General features: G+C 34.3%; 2 protein-coding genes and 1 pseudogene across 2 annotated transcripts; 2 read left to right on the top strand and 1 right to left on the bottom strand.

The window, feature by feature from the left end:
• Nucleotides 1–247: 247 nt before the first annotated feature.
• LOC136064387 (TPD1 protein homolog 1-like) lies at nucleotides 248–1507 on the top strand. The gene is made up of 3 exons (XM_065766074.1): nucleotides 248–314; nucleotides 777–851; nucleotides 1194–1507. The coding sequence occupies exons 1-3, from the start codon at nucleotides 248–250 to the stop codon at nucleotides 1505–1507; spliced, it is 456 nt and encodes a 151-aa protein (XP_065622146.1).
• Nucleotides 1508–15344: 13837 nt separating this feature from the next.
• LOC111988875 (cytochrome P450 94A1-like) lies at nucleotides 15345–17337 on the top strand (annotated as a pseudogene).
• A 2179-nt stretch (nucleotides 17338–19516) lies between these two features.
• Nucleotides 19517–21277, bottom strand: LOC136064386 (uncharacterized). The gene has a single exon (XM_065766073.1). It carries the CDS (start codon nucleotides 21275–21277, stop codon nucleotides 19517–19519), a length of 1761 nt encoding a protein of 586 aa, XP_065622145.1.
• Nucleotides 21278–21391: the final 114 nt, after the last annotated feature.

Here is a 21391-nt window from a genome sequence, read left to right as displayed (position 1 = left end):
AAAGAGAAAGCAGTTTAAAGAAGTTTTGTTAGAAGAGTCCAAATAATGAGAACCATCTCCACTCTCCTGTGGCAGGGACGGACCCGGGGGGGGAGGGGGGGGCAAGGGGGCCCGGGCCCAAAATTTTTTTTTTTTTAGTATATAAAATTTTCAAAATAACAAGAAAGTAAAGGGCTTGCCCCCCTTGGTTTTTAGCTCCAGCCCCCCCTGGCTTAAAATCCTTGGTCCGTCCCTATCCTGTGGTTACATGGCGTCAGTCAAAACCATGTTCATTGCTGGGTTTCTAGTAGTACTTGCTGTCCATAATGTCAATGGTTTGTTTAGCAAATATAATTTTATATTTTTCTCTAAAAAAAGGGGTTTTTTTTTTTTTTTTGTCTCTTATATTTTGTATAAAATATGAAATTTGAAATTATGATAGTTTTTTGTTTATTTGTTTTTTGTTAATCTATATTTATTTCGAATGTGTTTGTGAATGAAATATTAAATACGAATTTCATAATTATGATAGCTATTTAATAACTATTTATTTTTATTGTGTTTTTAATTGGAACTATTAAATATATAATTATGTAATTATTAATATTATTTTAAAGAATTTAATTATTAATAGTTATTTATTATGATCGTGTTTATATATGAAACTATTTATTTTATTATTGAGTTTAATTATTAATAGTCCACTTCAACTTATTCATTTTATTTTAAATATAATTATCCTGTAATTTTGATTTGTATTAAAATTTTATTTTATTTTGTGTTTTTGATTTTTTCAGGAACTGAATATGAGTCAACTTCAATGGGAATAGGGCCCCGTACCAGCCTCCCAAATCAAAAGCTTCATATTCAAGGTAATTAAATGATGTCATAGAATGGTTTCAAATATCCATCACACGATGTTTAACCCAAATAGGATTATTTGGAATCACTTTTATTCCAAGTAACCGATACATTTAGAGTCACAATTCTATTGTTAAAACTATTTTTAAGTGTCTTGATAAATTATATCAAAAATAGTGAAAACGGAAATAAGAAATAAATAAGAGATGTTAAAAGGCAGGAGATAAAGCCTTGGAAACCTACAATCATGGTATTGAGGTATGTTATATAGTGAGAAACAACCACTTGTTTCAAAGATTTTAAATTCATCAAGAAATTGTGAATTTTAATCACCTAAAAATTTTCATTTGCAGGAGGAGATTGTTTAAAAAATTACATTCAGGTCACACAAGGCACCACTGGCAACCTACCTAGTGGAACTCCAATTTATAGTGTGCAAATAACAAATGAGTGCCCCAGGGATTGCAGCATTGCCCAAATCCATCTCAGCTGTGATTCTTTTGCATCTGAGCTACTGATGAACCCTATGATATTCAGGAAACTTGGCATTAATGACTGCCTTGTTAACAATGGAAAACCCCTTGCTAATGGTGCTTCTATCTCCTTCAAATATGCCTCTAATGCCAAATTCCCCCTTGCTGTTTCCTCCCTTACTTGCTCACCTTGATATGAATATATGATCAATATTGAATAAGAATATGACTACTATGAATGAGTAAAATTATGTTCATAACATTTTTCACAATAAATCTTATGTGAAAAGTTGTTATTGGTTCTAACTTAAGTTTATCACTGAATTTACTTTTCTACCCATCATTAACAAGCAATAACAACTTGTCACTTATAATTTGTTATAAAATTATTGTGAAAATATTATAGAATTAATATTTTTCACTATGAATTTATGTCATTTTGTATATTATCATTATAATGTAATAATGCAAGGAGCTTCATATTATGCTTCTTGCATCATTGCATTATAATGACAATATACAAAATGACAAGGAACTTCATATTATGCTTGCAACATTGCAGCATGTCTAAAACTTATTTGTTGTCTGTTAATCTTTTTACTACTACAATAATGGCACTTACGATTTTCTTATTACACAAAAGAAGAAGAAAAATTAATTGTTTGACTATTGGGAGAGCCATATAATATCCGAATCAGTTACTAATTTTTATATACAAGTCAAGCTTGAGCTCTAATTTTAAGCTTATTTAATAACGGGTCAGCCTAAGCAAAAAAAGAAAAGAAAAAAACAGAAAGATGTTCATGAGTAGGCCCATGAACAATAGGTTTCGATAAAAAAGAAGAAGCAAAACCTAGGTTTGTTTATGGGCTTGGCAATAAGCTTGATATGAGCTTAAAAAATACACATATATTACTAAGACTTTAATTAATTGGGAGTTTAGACCATCCATTCAAATCAAATGGATTTGATAATATACTTATGTTGGGTCATAAGCTCATGAACTTGATATTGAGCTTGATTTCAACCTTTTGGACTTTTTGATGAGTTTGAGTTTGAAGATTGTTTGCAGGCTTGGTTCGAGCTCGAGCTAAGCTTGAACAATTTATTTTTGATGTCAAGTTGAACTTAAATATTTAAAACTCAATAAAGCCAAACTTGTTTACTACCCTACTTACTACACAAAAGAATAAGTAAAATTAACAATTTTACTATGTTGGGATAACCATATAATATCTGTATGGATATGAGAAATCAATATATCATTTTTTTTTTTTTTTTGTCAAAGTTCTTTGTAACTTAATTAGTTTGCATCTCCAAGTGTTTACAAGACATCCAAGATTCAAATCTCATTTTCCCTATAGTAACTATTGAATTATAAAAAAAATTATATATCAATTTTTTAAAATTAATTTTGTAACTTTTGTTAAGATGTTGAAATCGATTTTCTAATGTCTCTCTCATTATCTTTATAAAGAGATTTTAGAGATTTGATTACATCAAATCACACGTTAACTGCAAAATTAATTTAAAAAAAATATCTGGTATGTTAATTGGTAAGATTCAGATACTTAAATGGATCTCCGAAAAGACTCTTTTCCAAGTATAGACAAGAACATGGCCGGCTCAATACAATGTGAGGCTTAAGGCAAAAACTTAAAATGGGTTTTTTATTTATTTTATTTAAATATCACTTAAAAAATATTTAGTTTATTAATTATCAATTTATTTAATCTATTATATTATACTTTTAACAAAATTTAAAATCCATTATTTTTACTTTTTATTATGACTAATTCACTTAAGTGATGTTAGGAATACGACAAATTTTACTATGTAATCCATACAAAATAACGTGTCACCAATAATAAAAAATTGATTCAAATGTTCATTTATTATAGAGATTAAATTCTATAATATAGTGTAAAACTCATTTTCACTGCGTATTCATCAAAAATACAAAATGTGCCGATCTAGCTATAATGATCTTAGCATTAACTGACTTAAAAAAAAAAATGAGAATATGAATTTGAACATAAATGTCTTTGTTAAAAGAGATTAAATTCTATACGGATGTAGTGTAAAACTCAAGTTTTACCCCTCCAATCCAAACATGCCACATAATCATATTACATATTAAAAAATAGACACAACCGCACTTAATTAATTATAATTTTGAAAATCCAACTTTAATTATAAGTTTATTGAGATGTTATTATGTGTGATAGGATCTGATCTATTGAGTTTTAAGTGAAAAGATGATGTGTCCATCTCTTATTGGATTATGTAAAACATGGGTTTTACACCATAATCTTATCAAATTCGGACTCAATAAATAATCAACAAAAGTAACATCCAAATGTATACCAAGTTTTTTTCATCTCCCTAAACACATTTTCTGGTAATGTGTTGTTATACATATTTTTTAATATGTAATATGATGATATAGCATGTTGAGATTGGAAGGGTAAAACTTGAGTTTTAAGTAACATCCAAATGTATACCAAGTTTTTTTCATCTCTCCAAACACATTTTCTGGTAATGTGTTGTTGTACCTATTCTTTAATATGTAATATAATGATATGGCATGTTGGGATTGGAAGGGTAAAACTTGAGTTTTACGCTATATCCTTATAGAATTTAATCTAATTTAAAAAATAGGCACAACCACACTCAATCAATTCTAATACCCATTTGAAAATCTAACTTTAATTGTGAGTTTATTGAGATGTTATTATGTGTCATAAGATCTAATCTATCAAGTTTTAAGTGAAAAATTGATGTGTCTATCTCTTATTGGATGATGTAAAATTGATAGGTTTTACACCCTATCCTTATCAAGTTCGACTCAATAAATAATCAGCAAAAGTAACATCCAAATGTACACCAAGTTTTGTCCATCTCCCCAAACACCTTTTTAGGTAATGTGTTGTTGTACCTATTCTCTAATATGTAATATAATGATGTGGCATGTTGAGATTGAAAGGGTAAAACTTGGGTTTTATAGTACATCCTTATAGAATTTAATTTAATTTAAATTTATTGTTTCATGGATAAGAAATGATTTTATACCGCACACCTTTGGCACGATGGTCATTTCATAAGTATTAGTATTTGTAGTGTATGGGGGGTAAGGGTCAGAGTTCAAGTCACCAAAAAAGAGCTTCACACACATATACACTTAAATTAGGCTATAGTAGAATTTCTATCATATATTAATAAATAAATAAATAATTCTAATACTCATATATAAATCTAACCAAATTGAGAGTTTATTGAGATATTATTAGATGTGACATGATATATTGAATTTTAAGTAAAATGTTAATGTGTCAATCACTTATTGAATGATGTAAAACATGAATTTTACACACATCCTTACTAAATTTGGACTCAATTTAAATATTAAGCAATTATAGCAAATTTATACAGCAACAGCCACAAAAGGAATATACTTCTTTTTTATATTCTTATTTTTTAACAATAAATTTATCATTATGCTCCATCCACTATTTATGGTAAGCCAAGGTATTTGATTTGTTTATTATTATTATTATTATTATTTTTCATTCTAAACTTCCGTTATTTTATAAGAATGGTAAGTTGAAATTAATTAATAGTAAAATATAGAGAAGAGCATAAAAAGTGAGATAAGATTTGCATTCTTATAAAAGGAATGCTTTCAAATTTCAATCTCGCAGTATATAATGCACCCAAAAACATAATTAAACACAAACATCTTTAGCTTATACAACACAACAAAGAAATAAAGAAAGAAAAAGCAGAGAGTCGAAAGAATGAGAACCATCTCTTGTGGTCACACAGCGTCGGTCATGACCATGTTCATTGTCGGGTTACTGGTACTTGCTGTTCATAATGTCAATGGTTTGTTTAGCTTGACCATTCTACACGCTAGTTTGCAGCCTCTCTCCCTCTCTCTCTCTCTCTCTCACGATAAAGTTTAATAAAATATTATTTATATTTTTCTCTAAAAAAAAGTTTTTTTGTCTATTTTATTTTGTATATATAAATATGAAATCTGAAAATTATAATAGTTTTAGGGGGTTTTTTTTAAAGGAAAATTATAATAGTTATTAAAATATTTATTTATTTTTTATTGTGTTTGTCTATGAAATACTTATTAAATATGAATTTGATAATTATGATAGTTTAATTTTATTATGATAGTTGATTATAATAATTTTTTTTTATGAATAGTTGATTATAATAATAAGTGGTTGTTTCTCACTATATAAAATATATTTATGTTATATAGTGAGAAACAACCACTTATTTGAAAAAAAAAAAAAAAATTTAGCAAGAAAGGGTGAATTTTAATCACCTAAAATTTTCAGGAGGAGGAGATTCAGGAGATTGTTTAAAAGATTACATTCAGGTCATACAAGGCCCTACTGGCAACCTACCTAGTGGAACTCCAATTTTTAGTGCATGTGCAAATAATAAATGAGTGCCCCAGGGATTGCAGCATTGCCCAAATCCATCTCAGCTGTGATTCTTTTGCATCTGAGCTACTGATTAACCCTATGATATTCAGGAAACTTGGCAGTAATGACTGCCTTGTTAACAATGGAAAACCCCTTGCTAATGGTGCTGCTATCTCCTTCGAATATGCCTCTAGTGCCCAATTCCCCCTTGCTGTTTCCTCCCTCACTTGCTTACCTTGATTCGAATATATGATCAATATTGAGTAATTTTTAGAACAAGAATATGACTACTATAAATGAGTAAAGTTACATCCATACCATTTTACAATAAATTTTATGTGAAAAATTGTTATTTGTTATAATCTAAGCTCACTATTAAAATTACTTTTTTGTCTACCATTAACTGGCAATAACAACTTATAACTTATCATTTGTAATAAAATTGTTGTAAAAATATTGTAGACGTAATATTTTTCACTATAAATTTATATCATTTTATATATTGTTATTACAATGTAATAATGCAAGGAGCTTCATTTTACGCTTCTTCCTACATTGCAGCATGTCTAGAACATATTTGTTGTTTGTTAATCTTTTTACGACTACAATGAATGCCACTTACAATTTTCTTATTAAACAAAAGAAGAAGAAAAATTAATCATTTGAATATTGGGAGAGCCATATAATATCCGAATTACTTACTGCTGGGCTATAATCAACTAAGTTGTTTTACTAGATAAAAGGTTTGTTTGTTTGTTTATATATAAGTCAAGCTTGAGGTTTAATTTTAGGCTTGTTTACTAACAAGTCGAGCCTAAAAATATATATATATATATGTTCATGAATAGGCTCATGAACAATAGGGTTCAATAAAAAAGAAGAAGCAAAACCTAGGTTTGTTTATAGGCTTAGTAAGAAGCTCTATATGAGTTTGAAAAACACACATATCTCACTAAAACTTTAATTAATTGGGCGTTTGGACCACCCGCCCAAACCAAATGGACTTGCTAATATACTTGTGATGGGTCTCAAACTCATGAGCTTGATATTGAGCTTGAGTTCAAGCTTTTGGACTTTTTGATGAGTTTGAGTTCGAAAATTGTTTGCAAGCTTGGTTTGAGCTCGAGCTGAGCTTGAATAGTATACTTTTGAGGTGGAGTCAAACTTGAATATATAATACTCAACAAAGCCCGACTGTTTTACAACCCTACTTACTACACAAAATAATAAGTAAAATTAACAATTTGACTATATTGGGATAACCATATAATATCCATATGGATATGAAAAATCAATATATCAATTTTTTTTGCCAAGTGCTCTGTAGCTAAATTAGTTGGCACCTCTTGGTGTTTACAAGACATAAGGTTCAAATCTCATCTCCCTTATAGTAATTAAGAATTATTAAAAAAAAATTATCATATATCAAATTTTTTTTTTATATAAAAAAATTGTAACTTTTGTTAAGATATTGAAATCAATTTTCTAACGTCTCTCTCATTATCTTTACAAAGAGATTTAGAGATTTGATTACATCAAATCACACGTTAACAAAATTAATTAGAAAAAAAAATGTAATATATTTTAGTTGGTAAGTTTCAGATACTTAAATGGATCTCCAAAAAGACTCTTTTACAAGTATAGACAAGGAATAGGTTTGGTTCAATACAATGTGAGGCTTAAGACAAAAACTTGAAATGAGTCTTTTTATATATAAATATCACTTAAATAATATTTAATTTAATATATTATACTATAATTAAAAAAAAAATTGAATCCATTGTTTTTACTTTTTATTATGACTAATTCATTTGAGCGATGCTAAGGATATGAGAAATTTTTCTACGTAAGCGATACAAACTAACGTGTAATCAATCATAAAAAATTGATTCAAATGTTCATGTATTATATATCATAGTTTTACCACATTAATTTGTAAATTTGTTATAGTAAAATTTATAGCAACTTTTGCATTTTTCGCTCACTTAACAATGATTTGGTTGGATTTCTATTAATTTTTATTTTTATTTTTTGGAAAATGCTAAAGCTTCTACAAATTTTTTACAAAAATAAAACAGAATGATGTGAAAATTAATATGATTGGTAGCACTTCAACAAGATAATGAACAAGTATTTGATATTATTTTTTGTAATTGGTGATACTACAATTTGTAAGACCTATGTAATAAAATTTGTAGTATTTTTAGCATTACTCAATTTTTTTTTTTTTTAAAAAAAAAAAAAAAAAAAAAAACTTATTGCCCTTCCAATTTGAGTGCCTAGGCCATGACCTGTGTGACCTAGGCCTAGGGCCGACTTTGGACAAGAACGAATGGTGGAAATGTAATATGTTACCTATTAAAAAACAGACTTTTGTAGGGGTTTTTTTTTTCTTCATTTAAAGCTGAATAAGGATAACAAACACTGTTTCTCATAGCACGTATTCCAGAGGACTTAACTCAAATAAAATTAATGCTCATCCCAAAAGTTCCTAACCTAGAATCTGTGACTCAGTTAAGGCTTATTAGCTTGTGTAACACGTTGTACAAACTACTAACTAAACTTTTAGTCAATAGGCTTAAACCTTTTCTTCCGGCCATGATTCATCCGGCCCAATTGGGGTTTGCCCCGAGTAGAAGAGCTACAGATAATTATATTCTTGCACAAGAACTTCTTCACTTTATTCACCACCAGCGTCGGAAAACTAATCTTCTGGCAGCCAAAATTGACCTGGAGAAAGCGTATGATAAATTGGAATGGTCCTTCATTAAGTATACCTTGAAGTTTTATTAGTTCCCCACTCCTATTATTGAGTTAATTATGGCTTGTATATCATCCTTCTCAGTTTATATTTTATGGAATGGAGAGGTGAGTGCGCCCTTTTAGCCATCCCGCGGCATTAGGCAAGGGGATCCATTATCTCCGTATCTTTTCATCCTCTGCCAAAACCACCTGTCGTTTTCATTAGACCAGGCACTTCATACTAAACAGCTTTCTCCTATTCGGGTTGGTCGTCGCCCTATTGGGTTTAATCATATCTTGTTTGTGGATGATATTTTCCTGTTTGCCAAGGCAAATCTTCAAGAGAGTACGACCCTGCTTAATCTATTTTCAAGCTTTTGTGAGGTGATGGGTCAGATCTACAATGCTACTAAATCTAAGCTATTCTTTTCACGAAACACTCCTTTGGACACCGAGCGTAGCATTTCCTCATTCACAAACATGCCTATTGTCCAAGATCTTGGCAAGTATTTAGGCATGCGTTTCCTTACTAAAAGGAAATCGACACCGTCTTTCCAACCCTTACTAGATAAAATTCAAACTCGTATACGTGCCTGGCAATCTAAGCTTCTCTCACAGGTGGGTAGGCTTACTCTGATTAAATCTGTCCTTTCCCCCCTTACATACTATCAAATGCAAACAACTGTCCTCCCTAGGGGTACCACGAGTAGTATGGACATGGCCATAAGAGATTTCCTATAGGGTGATACACCAACACAACGGCATGTGCATCTCATCAAATGGGACACGCTCACCAAACCTAAGACCTATGGTGGACTGGGTATCAGGGATTCAAATACAACCAATGATGGTTTCTTGATGAATCAGGCATGGCGATTATAGAGAAACCCACAGTCTCTATTAGCTAAGTTTCTTTCTTAGGAGCATTACCGAACAACTGATTTTTTTGGGGACCAATTCACATATGGAATCTCACTCATGGAAGGCTTTATTGTGGGGAAGGGACCTCTTATAGGGTGGTTTGTGATGGATTACATGCAATGGCCGTAGCATAAATTTTTGGACAGGCTTCCACCAAGACCAATTCGTGGCCTCATTCATGGCCCCCTTCTCCCTTAAAAAATATGGGTATAGGGTGGCCAACATGATCACTAATAATCACTAATGGGATTTCACATCTCTTAGAATAGTTTTGCAATCATACATAACCCAATTTATTTATGCTCAACCATTGCCTCTTCCCGATACTCCTTACTCTTACTAATGACTGTGTCTAGGACCATCAAGCAGGTTATTGCTCAGTTAAATTCGCATACCATTGCCTTGTGTCTAAGTCCAGCGAGCCAATAGGGAGGACGCTGGTGACATGGTCTTGGATTTGGAAATTAAAAATACCACCTAAAATTAAAATTTTTATTTGGAAATGTTTGCACCACCGCATCCCTACCAAACTGATCATTTTCCTGCATACTGCTGCGAGAGACCAAGTGTGTCCCCATTGCAACGAGATTGAAACGCTAATTCATGTTTTGCAGGATTAATTCCAAACTAACCTCCCCTTTGTGTTATACTCCTTGGTATATTATCTTCACCTTTACCATGTGGGCGATATGGTTGGGACGAAATTCGTTGATCTTTACAAGGAAATCCATTCCTTATCTTTCTTTGAAACAAAATGCTATATCTCATGCCACATAATTCTTCTTTCTCAGTACAGTTCCGTCAGGACACTCACCATCGTCTTCCCTCATTTACATTAGATGGAGCCCGACCCCTTTTCCTTTTATAACTCTTAATACAGACAGTAGCTCTTTAGGTAACCCTGGCGAGTCTGGTGCAGGAGGCGTGGCTCACTCAGCAAATGGAGAATGGTTGTGGGGTTTCACCTTGCACCTGAGAGTCACAAATAATACTATGGCTGAACTGTGGGGTTTTAGAGAGGCTTTGGTTCGAGCATGGACCAATGGCTATTACTGAGGTTGTCTCCAAACAGATTCCCTTCTTGCTTACAAATGGTTGAAAACTAATGAGGACTATCCTATGGAATTTTCTAACTTGGTTTTGGATTGCAGGTGGCTCCTCAGTAGGGATTGGGAGGTGTGTGTCGAGTATATATGGAGAGAGGCCAATAGCTATGCAGACTTACTGGCAAAAAGGGGTGCTTCTCAATCGAAAAGGGAAGTGTTGTATGATACATGCCCCACCTTTTTGTTGCAATGTATATATTGGGACTCCATGGGTTTCGTCTCATCTCGAAGTCATCGCGGTTAATAAGGATCCAGTAGTGTTGTGTTTGGTTCAACTAATCCTTTCTTCTTGTTGGTGTTGGTTGGTTTGTGTCTTATCAGTTAGTTTGTGTTTTTCTAAGTTTGTTTGTGTAATGATGTGGTCTCTTGCACTGTAGTTTTGTTGTAATATTTCTGTTGTAAGACCTTTGTTTATCTAATATAAGTCATGTTTATGCAAAAAAAAAAAAAAAGGATAAGAGATATTAATAAAAATGAGCTTATATAGAAGAAGGGCCAAGGCCATCTCCTCCTACAGCCATTTTGGAATATATGAGATGGAGATTGGACTTTTAAATAATGCAATCAGACTTTATAATAATTTCTAGCAAGGTCATTTTTGTTTGGGGTTAGGTACATTTCCATCCCTCTAATATTATTCTTATAAAAATTTTCAAGTTAATTGGAGTCTGGAGAGTATCCCGCCCTTCCTAAATGAAATGCCCTTGATTGTTTGAAAAAGTCCAATCTTTCCCCATACCTCATAACAGCCAAGGGTAAGGACTAAGTGGAAATGCCAAGAGCATTATAACTCAATTGGTACATTGAGATGTTTTCAACAGAGACATTCAAAATTCAAATCTCCTTAAATATCAATGTAATTTTATTTTTATTTTTTAAAGATAGAGTAAAAGTGGAAATACAACTAAAGGATATATTTTTCTAACAAATTTCCATTTTAATTGCCATTTAAGGCTCTGCTTTGCTGTCATTGATTCATTCTTATCCTACTCAATATCACCCCCTACCCCACAATTTGCAACTTAGATTAATGTCCCATGTGTGAGGTGAACCAGGTAATAGACAAATAATGAGGTTTTGTGAAATTGTTATGATAGCTTTATTGTTCTTATAAAATCTCTCATAGAGAAGTGCTACGTCCACAACATTTTTACAACAAATCACAGGTGATTAGTTGTTATTGGTTCAAATTTGAATTTAGCACTGAGATTACTTTTTTAACCCAACAATAACAACCAGTAACAACCTGCCACTTAGGATTTGTTGTAAAAATATTGTAAAAATGTTGTGGACATATCATTTCTCATTAGGATATTACAAACATAATCATAATAATGTCTATTAATAAGGATCAAAAGATTAAATCTCTTATTCAAAATACAAATAAATTAAAGAGAAGCTCATATTTTATTGAACTTGTTTATTAATAAAAATATATATGTTTTTTGAAACTTTTTTTTTTTTTTTTGAGAATCATGTTTTTTGAAACTAATATTAATAATAATATAAAAAATATATAAATGCTCTCAATTTTACATGTAAAAATATATATGTTTTTTGAAACTTTTTTTTTTTTTTTTGAGAATCATGTTTTTTGAAACTAATATTAATAATAATATAAAAAATATATAAATGCTCTCAATTTTACATGTTATCATAAAAATTGATATTTTTAATTGATTTTTAATTATATTATATGTAAGGATTGGTTTTCGTTCCTTAGCCCAAAAGATGAATGAACTCAGGACCAAAAAGCCCAATACAATGAATTTATAGAAAGTGGGCTTAAAAGCTAGGCTTTGATGGATCAAACCATACACATAATTAATCAAAGACACAAGAAAGCAAAGAGAGACAAGTTTAAAACAAGGAAATCCTTCCTCGGCGAAGTCTGAGAAGAATGATTCTTGAATTTAGTTCTTTTGGACTTGGATACAATTTCAGTTTTTGTTGCTACAGTGTGTTCTCTATAGATTTTCTGATCTCCTCTCCTTGGAGGATCTCTTGCATTATATAGCTCCCCTTAGATGATCTTGACCCTCCATTTGTTAATCGTTCATGCCACTACTTAAGTGCTTGTCCCATTAGACACATTTCCAAGCTCCTTGTGAGTTGGGGCAGCCAAGACAGCACTGTTTAAGGGTCTTCTCCACATAAATGCAGTCAGGAAGTTTGGTGAGATGCATTAAATGTGATGGTAGTCACCATCTCTTCAGTCATGTCAAGGCTAACCCCCTCCCCGAAACTCTTTCTCTACAGTATAACCTCCTCTGGTAACGTGCCACTGACGTGGCCTTATTGTCCGAGCATGTGATCCCCTCAGCGCAATAATGGCCTTCTCAACCATAGGTATGACACATGGCGCAAATACCTTATTTAAATTCTTGTACCCCACATTATATATATATATATATATATTTAAACCAACATATTAGGATTTTTTCCCATCATATTTTTTAATAATAAAATAAATAATTTCATATATAAACACAATCATAATAAATGCTTATTAACAATTATCATAGTTATCAAATTTCATATTTAGACTTTAAGCAAAAACTTAAACAAATTTTAAAAAAAAAATATTTTGTACATTTAAACTTATTTAAAATCTTTCATGACAATCAAACCACAAAATTAAAAATATTAAGCACTTATAGCAAATTCCTATAGCAATAGTCATAAAAAAAAAATTTCAAAATTTCAAACTCACACTATATAATGCACCCGAAATCTAAACACATACATCTTTGTCAACTTCTCCGGCCAAATAAGAGAAAGAAAGAAGTTTTGAGGAAATTCTGTAAGAAGAGTCGAAAGAATGGGAACCATTTCAGTCATGACCATGTTCATTGTTGGGTAACTAGTTACTATTACTTGTTGTCCATAATGTCAATGGTTCGTTTAGCCTAACCCTTACATTTTTTATTTTCTTTTTGTGCATCACATATGTACTATAAACATTATACTATTTTAATTAGTTATTCTGTAATTTGGCTTTGCATTAACATTTTTATTTTATTTTGTGTTTTGATTTAGGAATTGGATATGAGCTTCTTTTTTGTTGGTTGGGAAAACAGTAAGAAAGAATATGAGCCTACTTCATTGGAGACATTGCACATTTTAAAGGGAAAAGTTAATGGATGTTCTAAGAACATTGATTTAGGACATTGTATATCAAATATTTCCCTATAAAATTTGTTGACTTAGGTATTGAAATCAAATCTTTAACATCTCTCCATTTTATTTTATAGGAGAGATTTTAGAGATTTGATTACGTTAGATCAAAAGATTTGATTTCCACAAGTCAACAAATTTAATAAAGAAATAATTCGGCTACTATTTAGGTAGCATTTTGATTGGCATTTCTGGCTGATCACGTTTGCGTTTTCTTCTTCTTTTTATTTTTTATTTTTTATTTTTTATTTATTTTTTATTTTTTATTTATTTTTTAACCAGCGCTTATTACCATAAACAGTACAAATAGGCAAAATAAGTGGTATCCAAACCCACTTAATCTACTTTCCTCGCCTCTCTTTCCATATCCATTGTTCCAAACATAACATTAATATTTTTAGGATAAATATACCATATTTTTAGGATAAATTTTATTACATTATCAACATTTAAAAATACATTGACTATATAATTGTTTGATTATTTTATTGATCTCATTTTAAGACAATTGGATAGGATTTTAAGTTGCGAGGGAGTTAATTTTTTTTTTAGTAAAAAGTAATACTTTTTTTTTTTTTTTTGAAATGAAAACCATAATTTATTCATTCATGAACTTATTTGAAAACACATAAAAATAGTAATATTAGTGTATTTTTAATTTTCTATATAAACTTGTCTTACAATTTTGAATTTTCTAGTAGTGACTTTAGCAAACAAGATTGATCCGGACCACGAGGAAAGCGGGAGACAGAGTGGGCTATTTTTAATATACAAAAGTATTTTAGGCCAAGGATAAAAAGTAAAATAATAAAAATTAAATACCACTCAAGCACATACATGATAGTGCTGCAAGTCTTTTTATTTATTTATTTATTATAATTATATATATAAATTATATGGGAGATGGCCTTGATTGATTTATTTATTTATATATAATTATAGCTGCTGCCCAACCAACCTTCCAGCCACTTGTGTTATTATTGAAAGCGACTCCAAAGTTTGTATTGACGCCATTAGTGCTAGATCGGAGAAAATAACCAGGAGACTTGTTAAATTTGTTGATCCTATCAAGCTTATTTTGTATGATTTTGATGGGATTTCTTTCAGCTGGGTATATAGAGAAGCTAATCAATCTGCTCATTCTCTAGCTCAAGTGGTCCCTTGATAGTTCTTTTTTTGGCGCTTTCGAAAGGGGTTCAGCCCACCTAGTTTTGCTAATCTCATCTTGGTGCAAGCTGCCTAGGCTGAGCCGCTGAGTTGTTGTTGTTTCTTTTTGGTAATAAAAGTTTTCTTTCCAGAAAAAATAAAAATAATATATATATATATATATCCATGTGGGAGATAATGCTCTTGACTAAGGGTAATGTTAAAAATACAATAAATTTTACAAAAATTTTAAAATGGTTATTAATAAATGAAAAATTGACATTAATAGTGAATTTAAGTAAAAATCATTAAAAATTGATCACAACAATCATTTATAAAAATATTATAAAATAATTAGTAACAATACCATTAATATTTAATTAATTGAAAAGGTCCAATCTTTTTCATTACCACGTGACAACAAAACATGTAGGATTGGATTGGATTGGCTATATTTTAAAAGGCCTTAATTCTTTTAACAAAGCTCCACATTAATCTTCATTGAGGCTTTGCCTTCTCGCAACAAGAATCCATGTTGGACCTCAACACTTATTCTCTAATTCCCTTCTTCACCAACTTATCTCTCAGCTACCTCTTCATCCCACTGATCTTCATCTTCATCATCTTCCACTACTTCTCAAACTCTCATCCCCATTCCAAAACCCCATGTCCACAATCATACCCCATAATTGGAAACCTCCCAGGCTTCCTTCGAAACCGCCATAGATTCCATGACTGGGTCACCGAAATGCTCTCCCAAACCCCATCTTCTACTCTCCGAGTCCGTTCCTTCCTTGACCTCTCCCATGGAATCGGCACCGCAAACCCCACAAACCTCGAACACTTCCTCCAACATAACTTCCCAAACTACATCAAAGGCTCTCGCTTCTACAGCGTCCTCAATGAACTCCTTGGTGATGGTATTTTCAATGTCGATGGTCATCTCTGGACTCTTCAACGCAAGATTGCAAGCCATGAATTCAACACCAGATCACTCAAACACTTCATTTCTTTCACTGTCAATTCCGAAATCTCGAATTCCCTCATTCCTTACCTTTCTAGCAACGAAGACAAAGTCATTGATCTTCAAGACGCGTTGCAAAGGTTCGGTTTTGACAACATATGCCACGTTGCTTTTGGTGTAAACCCCACGTGTTTAGCCTCCGACAACATGTATCAGAACTCGCCAAGCTCTAACTTTGTTAAAGCTTTCAATTTTGCCGTGGAGATTAGCTCTTTAAGGATGTTGTCACCACTGCCTATAATATGGAAGATCAAGAGGTTTCTCAACATGGGCTCCGAAAAGAGATACAAAGAAGCACTAAAAGTGATCAACCACTACGCAATGGAAATCATTAGGTCCAAAGAAGAACGACAACAACAACAAGAGGGCAGTGAAGAATCACTTCAAAATCAAGACTTGCTATCGAGATTCATGTACTCCTCGAGCTTGAACACACAGGATTTTAAAGACAAAGAACAAAACAGGAAGTTCTTGAGAGATATAGTCATAAGCTTCATACTTGCTGGGAGTGAATCAACCTCGACGGCCTTGACATGGTTCTTTTGGTTGATCTCAGGCCATCCTCGATGTGAGCAACGAATATACGAAGAGCTGTTGTCAAACTCATCAACGGTGCAAGGAAAACAGTGCGGTAATATTCTCAGCTATGATGAGCTAAAGAAACTTCTACCTACACGCAGCCATAACCGAGTCAATGAGGTTGTTCCCACCTGTACCGATGGAGTCAAGATTAGCGGTGGATGATGATGTTTTGCCTGATGGGACCTACGTGGGAAAGGGCTGGTTTTGTGATTACTCAGCTTATGCAATGGGGAGGATGAAGAAGATTTGGGGAGAGGATTATAGGGAGTTTAGGCCTGAGAGATGGTTAAATGATGATGGGGATTTTCAGCCATCGGATCAGTTTAGGTTCCCTGTGTTTCATTGTGGGCCCAGGATTTGCTTGGGGAAAGAGATGGCTTATGTTCAGATGAAGTCTGTGGTGGCAGCTTTGATGTTTGAGTTTGAGATCATGGCTGTTGATGGTGGTGCGAGTCCAGAGAAGATGATGAACCCGCCTTACATGCTATCACTACTACTGAAGATGAGAGGTGGATTGCCTGTGAGGATAAGGAGGAGACAGGAATGATTGACACATGAACGGCAGGTAGGAAATCGTGTGGTCGGCATCAAATCAAACACAAGTTCCAAACATAACACTTTTTTTAGGTAGTGGGATTGTATTTAATTATTGATAATTGTTTAGCCCATGAACCCAAAATGTTCAAACACTCCAATGATGCTTTTTTCCAGATTTTGTACTTCCAAGTTTTCTTGATCCAGAATATTATTGCTTCTGGAATAATGCGTGTATATATATATATATATATTTGTGTGTGTATAGAGCTGAAAATGGCTAAATACCAAGTTTTGGTAAAATTTATGACGAATTAGTACTGTTTCGAAAATATTTAGCAATTTATTACTTTTTTAGTACTTGAGTTCCACAAAATCGAGTTTTAAATAGTACTCGAGTTCCTAGTGAGTCGCCAGCATGACACTGTTTACCTGAAATTTGTGTAATTAAAAAATAATAATATGGTACTCGAGTATCTCTTTCAACAAACCATTAAATGGCTTGAATGCCCATGTCAGAAAGATGCATGATATTCAAGAAGTTTCATGCGTGAAGAAATGCATGAGTTTACATTAAATGTTTTTTATGAATTGTCAAAGAAGATGGCCAAGTTCTAACATGCAAACCAAATTCATGCTACTTTTCTTTGGCCATAAATGCTTGTCATTTTCTTTGACTTGACGAGCTTTTTTGGCTTGCAAGAGTGAGTTCCTAGAGGAGAAAAAAAAAAAAAAGTGCCTCTATGTGAGATAGAGAGATACAAAAGAACTCAACTGTATGAAAAGTAGAAAGGGGAGGGGGGGGGGATTGGGTTTATTTGAAGCTCCAGCCGTATAGGCAGCACTCATTGAGGTTGAAAGGCTTTAATAAGCTTTCTCCTCGGTTCTATGGACCATTCCAGGTTCTGCAGAAAGTGGGGCAGGTGGCATATAGACTTGCATTGCCTACTGATTGTTCTATCCACCCAGTGTTTCATGTCTCATGCTTGAAACTTAAGTTGGGATCAAATGTGGTTCCAGTCCCAACACTCCCTCCTATTACTTCTGCTGGTGTGCTTGATCCTGAACCGCTTGTCATCCTTCAAAGCAGGACTAAACAGCTCAGGTCTAGAACTATAATTGAGGTCTTGGTTCAGTGGCATGGTCATTCTTTAGAGGATGCTACCTGGGAGTCCTTATACAACTTGCAGCTACAATTTCCTCACCTCGTGGGCAAGATTTTGTGACCTTTGAGCATGGTGGACCTTGGGGGCAAGGTCTTTTTAAGGGGAAGGGATTGATAAGATTGTAATTAGGAGTGTTAGTTGCTATGTTAGTTGCTGGTTAGTTACTGTGGGTATCCTTGGCGGCTGTGCTGATGTCATGAGAGTTAGTTAGATGAGCTGGAGTTAGTTAAGAGATGAGCTGGAGTTAGTTAGTTAGATGAGCTGAGATGAGCTAGAGTTAGTTAGTTAGATGAGCTGGAGTTAGTTAAGAAGGTCAGCTATATAAAAGAGAGGAAACAGAAGATTGGAAGAAGTTTTGGAATACATAATAAGAATTCTATTCCCATTTCTATGTTCTTCCCAATTCTCATCTATCTCTACTATCTCTCTATTTCTATTCTCTAATATTCTATTCCTTTTCTCTGTAATGGTTCAATCCATCTTCTTCATTAGTTACTAAGGTCTTATCAAATTGGTATCAGAGCTCCTCCTGCTACTATGGCAGAAACACGATCCTCTTCTTTCCTTAACGAGAAAGTCAATGCTTTGTCATCGGCAATCGAGCAACATGATCAAGAATTTCGTATAGTTCATCAGAAATTGGATGCAGTCACAAGTTTGTTGCAGACTCTATCAGAGACTGTGCAAGGAATGACAGAAGCTGGGAATGGTTGGCAACAAAGGCCTGTATCACCTCCGCCAAGGATACCCACAGTAACTAACCAGCAACTAACACAGCAACTAACACTCCTAATTACAATCTTATCATATACTCCGTTCTTTTCTCCATTTCCATCGTACACGTGTAGTTCTCATCTTGGGAACTCCTTTCTGTTCCATCCAGCACCTACCGAAACCTTTGCTCAGTGGCCATAAAGCTGCTTAGTTACTATTCAGGTATTACCTCCACATTAATGCGGCCAGAGGGTTAGCTGGAAAGCATTTAATGTGGAGGTAATAGCCTTAGAAGATATTTGTTACCTTCCCCGACTCCTCCTTAGGTTTATACTCAATTTCCAGTTTAGATACAACTTTGCAGAGTCTCCTAAATAAAATGAAAGTTACGTTCACCTCGGACTTTGATGTCCTCGGACGTGTGTCATGCCATTATACACGATATCCATCCATTTCTCCTATATTATCCCCTCAATAATTCTTTTACACTATCCTCGGATAACTAAGCGTCCTCGGATTGGGCCGTTAGGCCGTGAGCCCACTTCTGAGGATTCCTATACCCTTTTAAATAACAGGCCCCACAATAGCCCCTCAAAATCTCGCTTTTTGTCACCTCGAGAAAAAGGGAGATTTTGATATCCTGCCCTCATTTATTTCGTAGACTTCCCCTGCTTTCAGAATGTCCTTTTGCTTGCCCAAGGCATGCTCCTGACGTTTCCTTTTGCATGCCTGGCCACCAGTACCCTTGGGTAATCGCCCTGTGAGACAAAGACCTTCCTTTAGTGTGACTACCACAAATTCCTTCATGTAGCTCTTCTAAAAGATCCTCCGATGCTTCAGGGCATACACAGAGCAGATAAGGTCCAGAGTAAGAGCGTTTGTACAACTTCTTATCCTCAGATAGCCAAAAACGGGGAGCCTTCCTTCGTATCTTTTCTGCCTCTGACTTGTCCTCGGGCAGTATGTCCTTCTCAAGGAATAGTATTATAGGATCCATCCAACTACGCGCTGAACTGATTTGGTTGACCTGTAGCGTTTCCGTTGTTATTTGGGTAGGTGTGCCCAAGTCCTCGACCATGATCATCCGAGGTAAGTTTTGAGCCGAGGAGGTGGCAAGAGTAGCTAAAGAGTCCGCATGGGCATTTCCACACCTAGGGACATAGGTTATTTTAAAGAATTCAAAATTGGCTTGCATGCGCCTAACCTGGCTCAAGTATTCCTGCATTCTTGTATCTCGAGCCTCCAGTTCCCCTCTGACCTGGCCCACGACAAGCCCCGAGTCCGAGAAGATTTCCACAGTTTTTTTGCCTAGCTTATTGACCATTGCCATCCCCATTAGTAACGCTTCATATTCCACCTCGTTATTAGTAGCTGAGAAACCCAGCTTTAGAGACTTCTCAATGATGACTTCCTCAGGAGATATCAGTACAAGTCCCACTCCAGACCCCCGCTGATTTGCTGCCCCATCCACATATACCGTCCAGGACGAAATAGGTTGCGCGGAGATGAGGCCAACTGATTTTTCATCCATGCCACCTAGGCTTGTCTCTATTTCTTCAAGACCTTCAGCAAACTCGGCCACTAGATCGGCGAGCACTTGACCCTTCACGGAAGTACGGGGCATATACTTGACATCAAAAGCCCCTAAAATTGTGCCCCACTTGGCAACCCTACTAGTATAGTCTGCACTTCGAAGTACTGCTTTGATCGGATATTGAGTCAGGACAACCACTGTATGCGCCTGAAAATAATGGGGAAGTTTTCTGGTAGCATGCACCACTGCTAAAATGGCCTTTTCGAATGGCAGGTAGCGTATTTCGGCCTCGTAAAGAGACTTACTCACATAGTAGACTGGCTGCTGTACTCCATTGTCCACTCGTATCAGAACAAAATTAATCGCATAAGTGGTGATCGCTAGGTAGGAAAAAAGAACCTCGTCTACCTCAGGGCTAGACATGATGGGTGGCCGAGATAGATACTCCTTCAACTGCTGAAATGCTAAGGCACACTCCTCAGTCCATTCGTATCCTTTCCACTTGTGGAGCAACAAGAAAAAAGGCTTGCACCTATCCGCCGACCTAGATATGAATCTATTCAATGCGGCGGTCATCCCGGTCAGCCTCTGGACCTCCTTGGGATTCCGAGGTGGTTGCAAGTTAGCTATGGCTCTAATTTGATTAGGGTTGACCTCAATTCCCCGATGAGTCACCATGTAACCCAGGAACTTACCTGAGCTTACTCCAAATGAGCATTTGGATGCGTTCAGCCGCAATTTATGCCTTCTTAAAATCTCAAAAGTATGGTTAAGGTCCGTTACGTGCTCGGCCACTACCTTACTCTTTACGACCATATCATCAATATAAATCTCAATGTTTCTGCCCAACTGCGGCTCAAACATTTTCGTCATCATTCTCTAGTAAGTAGACCCCACGTTCTTCAGACCAAAGGGCATTACCTTGTAGTGATAATTTCCAGTAGGAGTGAGAAAAGCGGTCTTCTCCTAGTCGCCCAATGCCAATGG

The sequence above is a fragment of the Quercus suber genome, unplaced genomic scaffold (assembly GCF_002906115.3).
Source record: "Quercus suber isolate HL8 unplaced genomic scaffold, Cork oak 2.0 scaffold_678, whole genome shotgun sequence".
Taxonomy (NCBI): domain Eukaryota; kingdom Viridiplantae; phylum Streptophyta; class Magnoliopsida; order Fagales; family Fagaceae; genus Quercus; species Quercus suber.
This window is presented reverse-complemented; position numbering and strand designations above follow the sequence as displayed.

Coding starts and splice junctions, on each gene's coding strand:
- LOC136064387 (XM_065766074.1), top strand. CDS start 248: ATGGCGTCAGTCAAAACCATGTTCATTGCTGGGTTTCTAGTAGTACTT. Junction 315..776: donor TGCTGTCCATAATGTCAATG/GTTTGTTTAGCA, acceptor TGATTTTTTCAG/GAACTGAATATGAGTCAACT. Junction 852..1,193: donor TCAAAAGCTTCATATTCAAG/GTAATTAAATGA, acceptor TTTCATTTGCAG/GAGGAGATTGTTTAAAAAAT.
- LOC136064386 (XM_065766073.1), bottom strand. CDS start 21,277: ATGACGAAAATGTTTGAGCCGCAGTTGGGCAGAAACATTGAGATTTAT.